This window comes from Rhea pennata, chromosome 3 (genome assembly GCF_028389875.1).
Source record: "Rhea pennata isolate bPtePen1 chromosome 3, bPtePen1.pri, whole genome shotgun sequence".
In the NCBI taxonomy this organism is placed as follows: Eukaryota; Metazoa; Chordata; class Aves; order Rheiformes; family Rheidae; genus Rhea; species Rhea pennata.
Window position 1 is genome coordinate 13572408 of NC_084665.1, and position 12910 is coordinate 13585317.

At 39.3% G+C, this 12910-nt stretch overlaps 1 protein-coding gene across 1 annotated transcript in view; it reads right to left on the reverse strand.

Annotated features, from left to right (window-relative positions):
• Positions 1-480: 480 nt before the first annotated feature.
• SOS1 (SOS Ras/Rac guanine nucleotide exchange factor 1) overlaps positions 481-12910 on the reverse strand; it is a 54206-nt gene continuing 41776 nt past the window's right edge. The window contains exons 15-22 of the mRNA XM_062571628.1: positions 12649-12768; positions 12197-12359; positions 11725-11842; positions 10193-10365; positions 9186-9302; positions 8736-9000; positions 7651-7769; positions 481-6290 (exon numbers count right to left, since the gene is read on the reverse strand). Coding sequence (XP_062427612.1) covers positions 5796-6290; positions 7651-7769; positions 8736-9000; positions 9186-9302; positions 10193-10365; positions 11725-11842; positions 12197-12359; positions 12649-12768 — 1570 coding nt within the window. The 3' untranslated portion in view covers positions 481-5795. The remainder of the gene's footprint in view (positions 6291-7650; positions 7770-8735; positions 9001-9185; positions 9303-10192; positions 10366-11724; positions 11843-12196; positions 12360-12648; positions 12769-12910) is intronic.

Here is a 12910-nt window from a genome sequence, read left to right on the forward strand (position 1 = left end):
GGCTTTCAGACTGGCCCAAACGTATCCTCTCACCACTTCACTACTCTAAGTCAGCCTTAACAATGCATACTTCCCAAAGTTTGTATAAACAAGGCACCTTTTCCTACTTTTTTTCCAGTGAGGCAATTTTTTATGGCTTAATCCATGTGATCTTAAAGTATTTTCACCTCACCACAGACTATGCCAATAGTACCTGGCAAAAGCACAAGGATTTCAACAGATTCCACTGAATCCAGTTCTTTTCTCTAAACTCTGCACAGAAAGTTTTAGGGCCCTTTGCTCACGCACAAACAGGTGGTAAGCTGCGGCATGGGTAGTCTTTGGCTGTTGGGGTTTTAGTTTCTTTGCTTTGGGGTGTTCTGCAGGGGGCCTAGGGAGAGGAGGCTACCAAGAGTATTCAGCAGTTTATACTTATGAGTGCTTTTCATTTATTCACTTTGTTCTTTGAAAGCAGATGTTTTGTCTAATGCCAGATACAAGTTATGAAACATAATGTCCCTTTATTTACTGTGATCTGATTCAACATAGAGACAAGATGTGGGCTCTTATACGAAACAAACTACCTAACAGATTCATACAGTAAAATCAAGAGACAGTATTTTACGCACGAACTGGAGAGCCTTTGATGCGGTAAATTATAACAGAAAGCTGCAGAGCTAGACTAACACCTACAATGAACAATCCTGCGGCAGAGAACAACACAGTTAAAAAAATTCTATCATTGTCAGGAAGCCTCTTTGTCTCTCCCACTGTACATATACATCTTGCTCACTTGTCTTCTACTCCATATGGTTCTGCTGTTCAGAAGCTACTGCATATTTTAACATTTTACTATTCTGAGCAATACCTACATCTGTAGCAGACTCACAAGTGTCCTTAACACAAAGCACACAGTATTAAACTTAAGGCAGGCAGCCTCAGACTAGCAAGACTTCCATTGTATCTTACATATTCAAAAGTGTACACTTCCGGGATATGTAAGGCATTTTTTATTTTTAGAACATATCTTTTAATGCCAAAAGATAACAGCCACTATTTTCACTTAAATGCAATCCAAATACCACTGCAGACACGGCATACAAAGATCACCTACAGACAGTTAGGTACACAGGTCATAAGATGTGCCAGGTAATGTTTACCACTTTTCTCTTTCTTCTTTTTACAACTGGACTGACATAGCTTTTAACATTTACTCATTTTGGCAAATAATCATGCCATTAAACAAAGGCAAATGTACACATATACTGGAACAAAATTATTGGAACCTAAAATTTGCTCATTTCACAAACAGAAAAAAGCTCATTCCCAAGTAGATTCAATCAAATTTGTCCAAAACAATTCCAATACCATGCGACCCAGATAGTCTACCTTTCTTTTTAAAAAAGTTACAGATGTTCTTCGATAAAAGGCACATTTGGCAGCTACTACAATTGTCATGCATCTGGCACATTTTTAATTTTTTTTCCCTTTCAACCTTTCAGCCACTAGAACATGATTTCACAATTGCTTGCTAGAAGTCAAAAAAGTGACTTGCCCATTACTTTGCTTGCATTATAATGCTGCAGTAGTTGGCCACTTAATGCACTATTTTTCATTAAAGGCAAAAGGGAAATTTGCTCACAGTTGGCAGAAAAATGCACTTAAAGGTGTTTTTCTTAATGGAAAATAAGGCATGAAATTTACAAACTAAGTTAAAAGTGTATTCGGCTTTACAGCTCTATTGGGCCACATGTTCCTTTCCCTGACAAATAGAAGCAAAAAAGATTTCAGCTGTATCATCTAGGTTTTGAAATGACAATTCTACAACTAAAAAGGATATTTAGGGGCAGGGGAGGCCCATAAGAAGCTGCCATCTTTTTTATAACATCTTAAAGAAAAAAAAAGTAAGTCTTTTTGAACAAGGCCCTCCTTGCTGACCGAAAAAGGCATCAGCATTCAGGAGAAAGCCAAGGAGGGACTTTTATATACCTCAGCCAAATGCACTGCTCACAGCAGCAAAGCATTAATGAATATTTTGTTTAACATTTTTAATTTTAAACATTTTCTTTTATAACTCCAAGAAAATCTTTTATGAACGATGGGCTCTTTCTAGTTGAGTTTAATTGCAGCACTGCTAGAAATACCAGTAAGAGAGGCTGCCTCTGTAAATTGCTATACTAGACTGAGACAACAGCCACAGAGATGAGAACTGATGCTTATATGCTTATAATGCACTGGCTTTGCCACACAGCCTGCTGTGATGCAGATTTGTTCAAGCACCTCTTCAGGCTCAGAAGAAAACTTCCCTGTATGTAACAAAGTAAAACCCTCTCCCAGAAGCACAATAACCTACCACCTGCAACAGTGACATCGCTGAGGTTGAATACAGCCCAACTGAACAGAGAAAGAAAATCTAATTTAAGATACGTATAAAAGGAAAACTAGTTAACTAAACATCCAGAAATACTAATCTAAATCCTGAAAGATCTAAATCCAGTGCGCTAGCATAAATACACTGCAGCTGAGACAGACCTCTTCCTCTCCAGCTTAACCAAGGCACATTAGGGAAGCAGACTAGCTTATGCCAGAGATGGCTTCTTGAGGATGGAGCGCTCAAATGATTCCCCAGTACGGATCCCAAAGTAGAATAATGGTCTTCCTAAACAAACAGCGACAAGAAAACTTTGCCTGGGCTGCTGAATGCCACGACAACAACATGCAACTTGGGTCATCAGCTCGTAAGGTAACTGAGTGGTCATCCTGTAGGCTAGACTACAGCCAGACTGTGCCTGGCTTGCAATATTAGCAGTTCCCAAACACCTACGGGACTTTTCTAAGATAACATGCAACTATGACATCCCCTGTGGAAAAAAAACAAACCAACCCAGATTATGCTACACTGCTGCACTGAAGTAGAAACCTTGACGTGACACAGCAAAAAATGTGAAAGTATTGCACCTGTAGAGTTCTCCTGACCTCTGTAACCACGTAAGCACTTCATTTTCTACTCCTGCCCACATAAGGATACCTGTATCGGAAGTACTTTGCAATCATCTCGGCTCACTTTTAGCCACAGAAGACACTCTAGACTATTATAGCAATTCACCCAGCTAGCTGTCAGCCTCCACATAACTGTGTGTCATTGATCCAGGCCACTTTATCCTCTCAGGCCACACCAGATCATCCAGGGTCTTTCAACACGGAGCCAGACAGAATCATAGAAGTGATTCATTTTCTGTATGAATTTTCCATGCAAAAGTATTGTCACTAATGCAAACGTGGTCCAAAAGAAAAGTTATTGCAGACTGAATAATTACTAACATAAATAAAGCTATCATAAGACAAACCAGTGTCTTAGCAGTTGTGCTCAAAACTCCTATCCTAAATGCAACATGTTCGATTCTCACTCTCTCTTTCCTGTTTTGCAGCTGAGTCAGCCCCATGACTTGGGCACTGTATATGACTGGACTCACTCTGCTGGATGCTAAAGGAAGTTTGAGCTAGGCTCTTGCACAGCAATCATTATCATTTATCGCCTGAGTACCCCACCAGTAAAGAACTTCAATCCTTACGAAATTTGTGGATTAAGAGAATGAACACAAGTTCCTAGTCAGGCAATGTAACCTCTGGATCATTCCTTCCGCCTTGCTTGCCTTGACTACAAATTAGCACAGAACCAGAGCTAAAGATCAGAGAGTCTACATTTGAGGAGCTTTCTCTGGTAATCCACTGACAAGCTAACATAATAATTTCTATGACATTGCCAACAGTATGCCCATTGTAGGGTTAACATCCAAAGCACTGATAATCTAAACTCTGCTTCCTGTAGCTGAGAGTTTTTACAAAGTTCCCACGATGAATGTTCTCTTCTGAAACTGAGATTTAGAGATCTTAATTTTTTCTTCCTTTGCCAGAAGAACATTTCAAAATAAAGTAGTTAAAGATATTAAAGAAGGCATACAACTGACAAATTCTCACCATTTGGCTAGGATGAAAGCTGCTGTTTATGTTGATGAAATCTGAACGCTTTCTGAAATGTAAAGACCACACTAAAGGACCAGGGTGCGTCGACCAATGGCATTGCAGAAAGTATTAGAAAAGGCAATTTCCATCATCATTCTACCAACCCCATCTCTAATAGCACAGCTTTCCAAGATGCTGAAATTATTCTTCTTCCAAAGAGGAAATGTGATAGAATTTTACTTTGACCCATGAGCCTTATTAACTGAAGATGAGATACTTCATGCTTGACAAACATACTGGAGGTTATAGAGCTTCTTTTCTTCAATAACTGGCATGCATTATTTGTCACAGTATTGGCTACAGTCAAAGAGCAGTACACAGGTTTATGGATAATCCATGTCATGAAACTGATGCCAGTACGTGTTCTGTCATGTGTACTTCAGACACAAAAAGGCTACTGTAAAGATTAATGTTAAGTTTGAGTTTCTCTAACAAATGGCATACATGAGGTCTGAGAAGTTTTATAACATACAATAATTCACTTCGGGAGTAACCCAGCTTCTCAATTATTACTAAATTATTACTTTGTTACACATGCCCAAACTGACTTGGCTTTAGACTCTTATAACTAAAATACATATGCTGAACTAGGAAAAATACGTACCACAACATGTGCTTTTATCCCCTTCAGTGTTTTAACTGAAAAACTGAATTGTACATTTGTCCATGTAATAATTTAACATATGTCAGCCAAACATATCTGTATCTTTATTTCAATTAAATTAAAAACAATCTGCAAGTATATTTATGCAACATTCACTATATACACATGATTTCTGCAACTGCAAGGCAATTCTATGTATGCTGATTAACCTATTGTTAGTAAAACATGACAATAGCTATGGAAGTTGGCCAGTGAGCGCTCCTTTTCACAAGTGACTGTTTTCATGGCACGACTGAAGAAGAATAGCTACTAGCCATGAAATGGATTATCAGTAAACCTTAAAAAGAACGTGACATAACCTAGCAGAGATTAACAGTCTTCTAAATGTAGTAGTATATTTACTTCAGGTGATAGTGCTGCTTTTTTTTTTTTTTTTTAATTTTGCTGTCATCTTAATGATGTAAGACTTTCATCTGCTCTATCTAAAGAAAGTAATAATTAGACATTATGCTTCCCGGCAAAAATTTATTTTGAACTGGCACCATAATATTTCAGGAAAAAAAAAATAAAGTACCTCTTTGGTGAAGCCTAGGTACCCCCTACTACTCATTGTAACAACTTGTAAACAGGACCGCAATACAGTGCTATGCTTTAATTCTAACTCGGTTAGGTACCACAGATCTTCCTCACAGTCCTTCTCATAAATTTAGGAAAGTATTTTAAAGCAGGGAGTAAAGCAAAGGAAAAATAAGAAGGATATAAAGTTCCCTGTTTGAGATTTAAAAAAAGTGCATAATGTTTCCATTCCAAAAACTGTGCCACTGTACGGAACTGATGGATACCAGACTGTTTTCCCTCCTGTACTGGATATTAGAGCTCATTACACAAACACAGTCTATGCACATTGGCCAAAGTAGTCCCTCAATTCTGTTTTCTGGTACAATCAGTTGCCCGATTACTTTAGAACAATGTCCTGCATACAAAAAGAGGAACAGCAAGTTAACCGGTTTTTCCACTATATTGTCTGCTTTTGCACTTCCATTTCTGTACACTGCATTTCCAATCTATTGGAGAGTTTTTAGTGTTTGGCTTACATGTCCCAACTCCTTGGCACCACCAGGTTCAGTGCATCCATTGCCAGCAACAGACGTAGCACCAGGAAACTATGACTCCCAGCGCAAGGGACAGTTCAGGAGGAGTGGGCATTCTCCAGCAAAGGCGGTCCGTCTCGATGCATCGATGGGTGTGTGTGCTCCCTTTTGTAAGTTTTTGGAGGAAGCTTTGGGATATGTTGAGAAGTGCTTTGTCGTGGAGGAACGGGTGGTCCAGCAACAGAATGGAGGTCCACGTCTTGTGGTATCAAAGGTGGTGATGGAAGATGCCTCCGTGCTACATGTGGAGAAGGTGTCTGAGGGGGAGGGGGAGTAAACGGAGAGGGACTATTTGGGAAAAAGGTGTTACCAAGTTCACTCTTCCTCCCCAACGGTGGAGGCTGGAGGTGTAGTGGTGAGCTAGAGAAAACATCTGGAGTTCGCACAGGTTCTCGTGGTGGTAACACAGGAGGGCTTTCAGGGGGGTCAGAGATGCAGGTCCGGTCAGGCACTGAGTACCTTGGCGAATACACTTTAGAGGTTGGTTGTCTAGGAGGGATTGCTGGTGGGCTGTCAAGGTGTGCGGAAGTAATCTGAGGTACACAAACATTCCATTTAATAAACTTACAGAGTGGCAGCAAAGAATAGGACACTGTTGTGAAATGGGAGCACAGTCCCTGCCCTGCAGATTGCTCTATCCAGTTAAAGAGAAGACACAGCAAGCAAGCACAGAATGGAAGTGGGGAATAAGGAAGCAAAAGGGAGTGGTGGTGTCTGACAGAAGCATTTTCTCAGAGTGATGCAGACACAAAAGATGGAGAGACTGGATGTGCGGGGTATAGCAAGGATACATCAAATGTGAGTTAACAGCCAGGGATGCAGGGAACAAAGATGCAGGGAGAGGAAAAAAGGCAAGGCAAAAAACAATCAGACCAATAGTTTCCATGCTGGTTCCAAATCTGCCCACTGACAGGAGTCTGGATATCCTCTACTGCCTCTACATAACAAGCACTTGGGATGGCTAAAACTATCAATTATTTCCCCAAAAGAATGAGGAGAAAAAGAGAGGCAGGTGATGCTAAACAGGGTAAAAAACTACATTCAGAAAATGGAATTCAGGAAGGCCGGCCGGGATTACTGACGTGAATGGCTCCCAAGCTGAGGCTGCAATGGCAAGGTAAATGGTTTTCACCATCCTATCATATTTATAGTGTTTTTGATTGTATTTTGATAAAAAAATAAAGAGATATGTTAAACTCTGCAAGTTGACAGCAGTCCGTAGCCCCAAAAAGGGCAATTGCTGAAGAGACATAGGCAAGTCCTCTTAAAGGCAAAGACACACATGCTCTAAAGTAATTTTGAATCGGATTTTCAATCTACCCAACTCTCTAAAGTCATGGACCAACTCCTACTGAAATCAAGAGACATCTGATACTGTCTGCAACAAAGGCTGGAACAGTTCCCAAATGCCAGACAAATGCAACAGGAAAAAGCAGCAATGACACAGGCAGGAAGATGGACAAGACACACGATCACTGAACAGCACAGCATCAGGGTCAAATAGTCTAGGGAACCTTTTCAGGGGACTGAAGTGTGTACATCCCCTGTCACTGTTGTTATTCTTCAGTTCTTGATAATCTGGGATGATTATCCCAGATGGAAACATCTGCCTTGAACTTCAAGCTCCCCTGGCCGTGCCAGGCTCTCAGCACGGCAGATTAGTAGACAAGAGGGTGAGACACGTTTCTAACCCTAAATTTAGGTTCCATCTGTTAATTTTCATTTGTTCGGGGATTAGGACATAATGAAGCAGAGTTGTGCAGGTTTGAAATAAATGCTTACTCTTTCACATGCAGTTCCTTAAAAATACAGATATTAACTTTAAGAGTTTCTTTTCTACTTTACATCCCCTCTGCTTCTCCCCTCCCCCCTTTTTTTTCTCTCTCTACTTACTTTTGATGGGGAGGATTCAGCTGGGGCAGACTCTGGTCTTCTTCGTGGAGGAACTGGAGGGGGAATAGGAGCTTCATCTGAACTTTTGGTAAAGTTTATGGATGATACGGAAGCAGATCCTAGTGAACATAAAAATATTATGATAATGGTGAACTTTTGCTCAGTTCAGCATATTTCCCCCCTACTGTGGCTAATAAAGCTGTCATGAAAGGCAACTTGCTTTTACTGAGGTAAATTAGCTGTTCATAAAAAAGTGTGAAAAATGAAGGTGTTAAAGAAAAACACCACCAAGCAGCCCTCTGCTTCCAGGTCCCAGAAACTGCCCTTCTGAGCTCCACTTGCCTCTGTGGCCATCAATTTCTGCACTTGCTAGACAATTCTCAAGATAAAAAACACACAAGTTTTTCTTGTATCATAAAAGCACTTAAACAATATTCTGAATCTGCAGTCAATGGGTCAATCTTAAAATGAAGAAATTCCTTTCTTTGAAAGCTTCTTTTCAAGTCCTAGAGCTAAGTCCACTACAAGTTACTGAAAGCACATCATAAAATATGTGCTTCCTTCTATGTTGGTGAAGAAAGAAAGAAAATAGGTATGGATTAGTCCTGATGGATTTAATGCAGAGAAATACTGATTTTAGTTTCTGCAGGAAGAAGGTCTATGTGCACTGAAACCAGTCAGGAAGGCAAGAGGGCAGAGTAAGGCACCAGAATAATCTTCATTTGTATTCTCATTCTTCACCACCAAACAGACATTCACCACATACTTGCTGCCAGCAGCAAATCTCACAAGTGTTGGCTTGGGACATATATAGTCAATAAACATATATATCAGCCTTCTGTTCCAACAGTTGCTCCAAAGATATTCAATACTCTCTATGCAAGATGCCTAATTACATTCAGTTTCGCCCTTAACCATAAAAACCTGTAACATAAATGTAATGAAATGCATTGATAGCTATTGCTGCTGCAAGGAGACAAAAGTAACAATTCCTTTGTCACTTTAGAAGGATAAATGTGCTCTACCATTTTAAGACCACAAAATCTAATACATAGATTCTTTGCAGACTATCTGTTAGCACCTACTTGCATGAAAAGGACTTGAAGGATCCGAGTCAAACACACTGCAGGCATCTGTAGTACTAGAAGTAGCAGAAGCAGGGGGTGGGGTCAAGGGTGTTCGTGGAGAGTTTGGTGCAGATGCTGTAGTTTCAGTTTCACTCTCTGGGATGCGGCTATAACTAATTTTCCTTGGCTCCTGTTGCAGCGGTGTAGGGTGTCGCATGGTACCTGGCCTTGGATTAGAGGGACGAACACCTGGGGACTTGAGAGGATAGCTGTACTTTTTGGGCTGGGGAAGAAAAAAATAAAAGGAGAAAATACAACACAGTTAAGATCATATGAAATCAAACCACCACAAAATCAGCAGCATGTAGCTTTCTAGTTATGCAACTTGAGATTTACAACAACTTCTGCTACCTGTGAAAGACACATTTAAGCACCTTCTTGAAAGAAAAAAAATGGCTGAATACTAACAAATCTTGGTGGAGGCTTGACATTTCGTGGCTCTATTTCTAGTGACTTGTTGAACAAATAATCTGTAAATTCTGTCTCCGTGCTGTTTCCCATTGGATTCAAGTTTTCAAAAAATCTCTGAAATACAAGAAGGCAGAAAATTTGCATCAGTTAAGATTCTTCTGCATTGTCTGTTTCTATTGCAGAAATGATCTCAACTGTTCCACCAGGAATCCTAGAGCACACTGGAGTCAAAAGTGATGACAGATATGCAAGTTGTTAAACTCATTTGTTGCCAGACCTCTGCTGGACACTGCTCCTGCTATGCTCAGCCTGAGGAACCAGGTGTGCAAGTATCCTAAATAATTGCTGCCTGCAAAAATCAAACCAGGTTAGCTCAAATGACCTTCAGAAGAAGCTGAAAAGAGTCCATCTTTACAATGACATTCGGGAGGACTGCTCTCAGAAAGCCTTCTGTCAAACCCTCAGGAAAATGAAAGACAAGAGAAAATCTTGCAGAATCTCTTAAAATAATCAGTGAAGAACTAGGCTCTTTGAGAGCATCTAGCTCAAAAGACGTGAAAATCTTGAGAGAGAGAGAGACAGAGCACGCGCATGTGAGAGTGTGTTCACATGAAGTGAACACACTACAGTTCTGGTAAATCTGGAAACAGATTATAAAGGCAGTGTAACAGATGAGGAAAATGACAGTTGAGATCACTTTAGGCCAGTAATAAATAAGAGTAACTGAACGAAATATAGTGAGAATCAGTGGCAGTTTCTGTTCTGTTAAACACTGACCAGTAAGACCTTCTATCTACCAACATGCCAACAGATGTAAAAAGAAGTAAGCCAAACTGTGAGTCTTGAGCTTTATGCCCTTTCTCACAATGAGGCTACAGAGATTTTTATGGCAGGCGTTCTGCTTATCTCTGTGCCAGTCTATCAGTTTACATGGTCTGTCAGCTGAAAGAATCACCACAGAAGTAGCTCAGTATGTGGAGACCCAAGGAAATAACGACACTTACTCTGATGTCAAATTCTACTCTTAAACAATATGGCTGGTTCTGATACTGCTGGATCTCTCCTGTTATTTCAGCTACCTTTCTTCTCTTGCTGAAGTTTATAAGTTCCTTCCCATGTCGCTTTAGAAATTCAGGGTTGCCTTCTTCTGTTTTCAAAATGTTAGTTAAGTAAATTCCTAAAGAGCACACAGAAGAGATTCAAAATATACAGCACAAAACAAGGAGGAAATCATATGGCTGGAATACAGAGAATTCTTCAAGAACTTAATTTGTGAATTTTAACTACTTAGAAAATTGCTCTGTTAGGATCAATAAGAAAATCACATCGTTTTCAAATAATGGCAATAATTTACATATTTTAATACAGCTTTTCCTGGGAGCTGCCTTTTTACATCAAAATTTCAAAGTCTATATAATTTTCTATTGTTTAAGAAACTTACACCAGATGTGTATGCACTTAGCCATAACTAGTGTTTTCCAAGACAGGAGTTCACTGCACTGTGGAGTAGAGAGATCAAGTGCTTACTCTCACCTGTTCCATCCCAGTTCAGCTTTACTCCATTAGAGATCCCAGCTAAACTCAAAAACATTATTTTTTATACTCAGCATCAGACTGATGCAGAATAATGTGTCATCTGCCTATCACTCAGGTTTTATTCTTTTGTTCAAATCTCCACTCTTGGCTTCAAAATTAAGTCATGTGAAGAGTAGAGAAAAAAGAGTTCTCTGAAGTCCACAGATGATGTATCTGGAATTGTCAAGGCCCACTATGACTCTTCTAAGCATAGCTTGAGAGAAGAAACTAAAACTGTTCATGTGTGATCCTGCTAACCTCTGCTCATCTCTGAAGTAGGACAGAAGGTTTCTTAGTTGATCTTATCTTTCTTTGCAGAGCTCTGGAGTATTTCTTTCCCCCATCTGTAAAAGGCCAAAAAAGCCATCAACAGCATTTTCTTCCAGTTTTGGCCTGAAGCCTGTGTTGGACAACAGCAATGTATTGCTAGAATTGGAAGTGATCTGTAGCAAACATTTGAGTAGCTTGCTGAAGAACAGAAATGTCATTTGCTTAGCCTCACAATTTGCTAAAGGCCAGAAATTCCAAATTCAAAAGAATTGATAAGTCTCTGATGACCTGGAATGGGATTCTTTCCCCAACTCCATACAGATTTTTATTTTGTAGAATTCTTACAGGAGGTGGAGAGAAAAATTCCTTCTTTCTGTATTAAAGACAGCAGTATTTTTAACGTGCTCACCTTTTATTTAAGACATTGCAGGTATACTTATTTTTGCTGCAAGGAACATCTGCAATTAATAGTCAATTTAACATTTCTCTCAAGTTCAAGCATATCAGTTTCCCTTATACAATCAGCCCCATTGCCAGTTTAAGCAAGCCAAAGACAATGCTGAAATTCAAAACTGAGAGTCTTGTTAAAGCTAACTTCTCACTATACTTCATATCTTTGTTTAGTATTTTAGCTCAATTCTTTCAAGATGCTTGTGCATGCTACAGCTCATTCAGAACCAAACCTACTTACCAAAAAAAGGCACACAAGGAGGATTAATGGACCTGAGTTTTGCCAAGTATTTCTTATAGTGATCCTCACTTAGTTCGTAAGCTTCTTCTAAAATCTTCTTCTGGCGACTTGGAATTTGCTAAGAAGAGATTAAACAGGTGAGCTGGCAAGACAGGGCCACGAAGTGACCCATCAACAAAATTTAGAGTAACAATCTCCAACTGATACTTAAGTCAGTGACCATGAGAACAGTACCCTGCTATCTCAGGACCTTGCTACCTTTTTCTGCACTTTTTAAGTGAAGACTGATTTGCTTCTGAAACTAGGAAATTAACCCTGTATTGTATTACCACCTAATTCATTCATCCATTGGGGATTCTGCTTTCCTTGTTTCATCGTAAAGAAAATGCTTCCTGAAAAGATAGGCTTTTAGAGTAGCTAAAGTGCAATGCATGACACCTCCATATCAAAAATGGAAAACATTTCACTGTACCTCAAATGTGTGATCCAACCTATATACTGCTGCAGAGTTCATAGCACTGACAATCTCAAGGACACCATTGAAGTTGTTTAGCTCTTGAAAAACTTGCAGGATCTCAATTATCCGGCTCACAACAATTACTCTTTCCTCTAGGTTTTCTGTTTCTACAATGCACCTAAATACACGACAGCATATATTTTTTTACTGAAGTGTTCAGAGTTTTGCAAAAGTAAAAATTAATTTGTAACACAAATATACAAAGTTTAGCTGGACATAGCTTTAGAAATGTTTAGAATTAAGTCCTCTTCTAAGAACAAAAATAATAAAAAGCTGAGACTGTTAAGGCAATATTTTCTCAGGGACCAGTCATACCATCAATAGGAATTCTCTCAAAATAGAATTTTTCAGAGTATATTTCTGATGCCCAGGAATATAACTGGTGCAGATTTAGGAAAGTCACTTACTTTTCAAACCACAAAGTGAGGTTAGTTGTATGTCTTATCATTTTGAGAAGGTTAGGAGAATTAATTTCTTTATCTTCCTTTGTCCATACACTTCCAACTAGTTCAGATGGCTGCACAGCTCTAGAAAATTATATACATTTATTAAAATGTGTAATTAGAAGTATGAAAGATGATACTGTTTTTCCAAAAAGTCTTAATTTCCAGGGAACTTGAAATTAATATTCGGAAATAAAAAGGTATCACTGCTCTCCTATGATCTTAG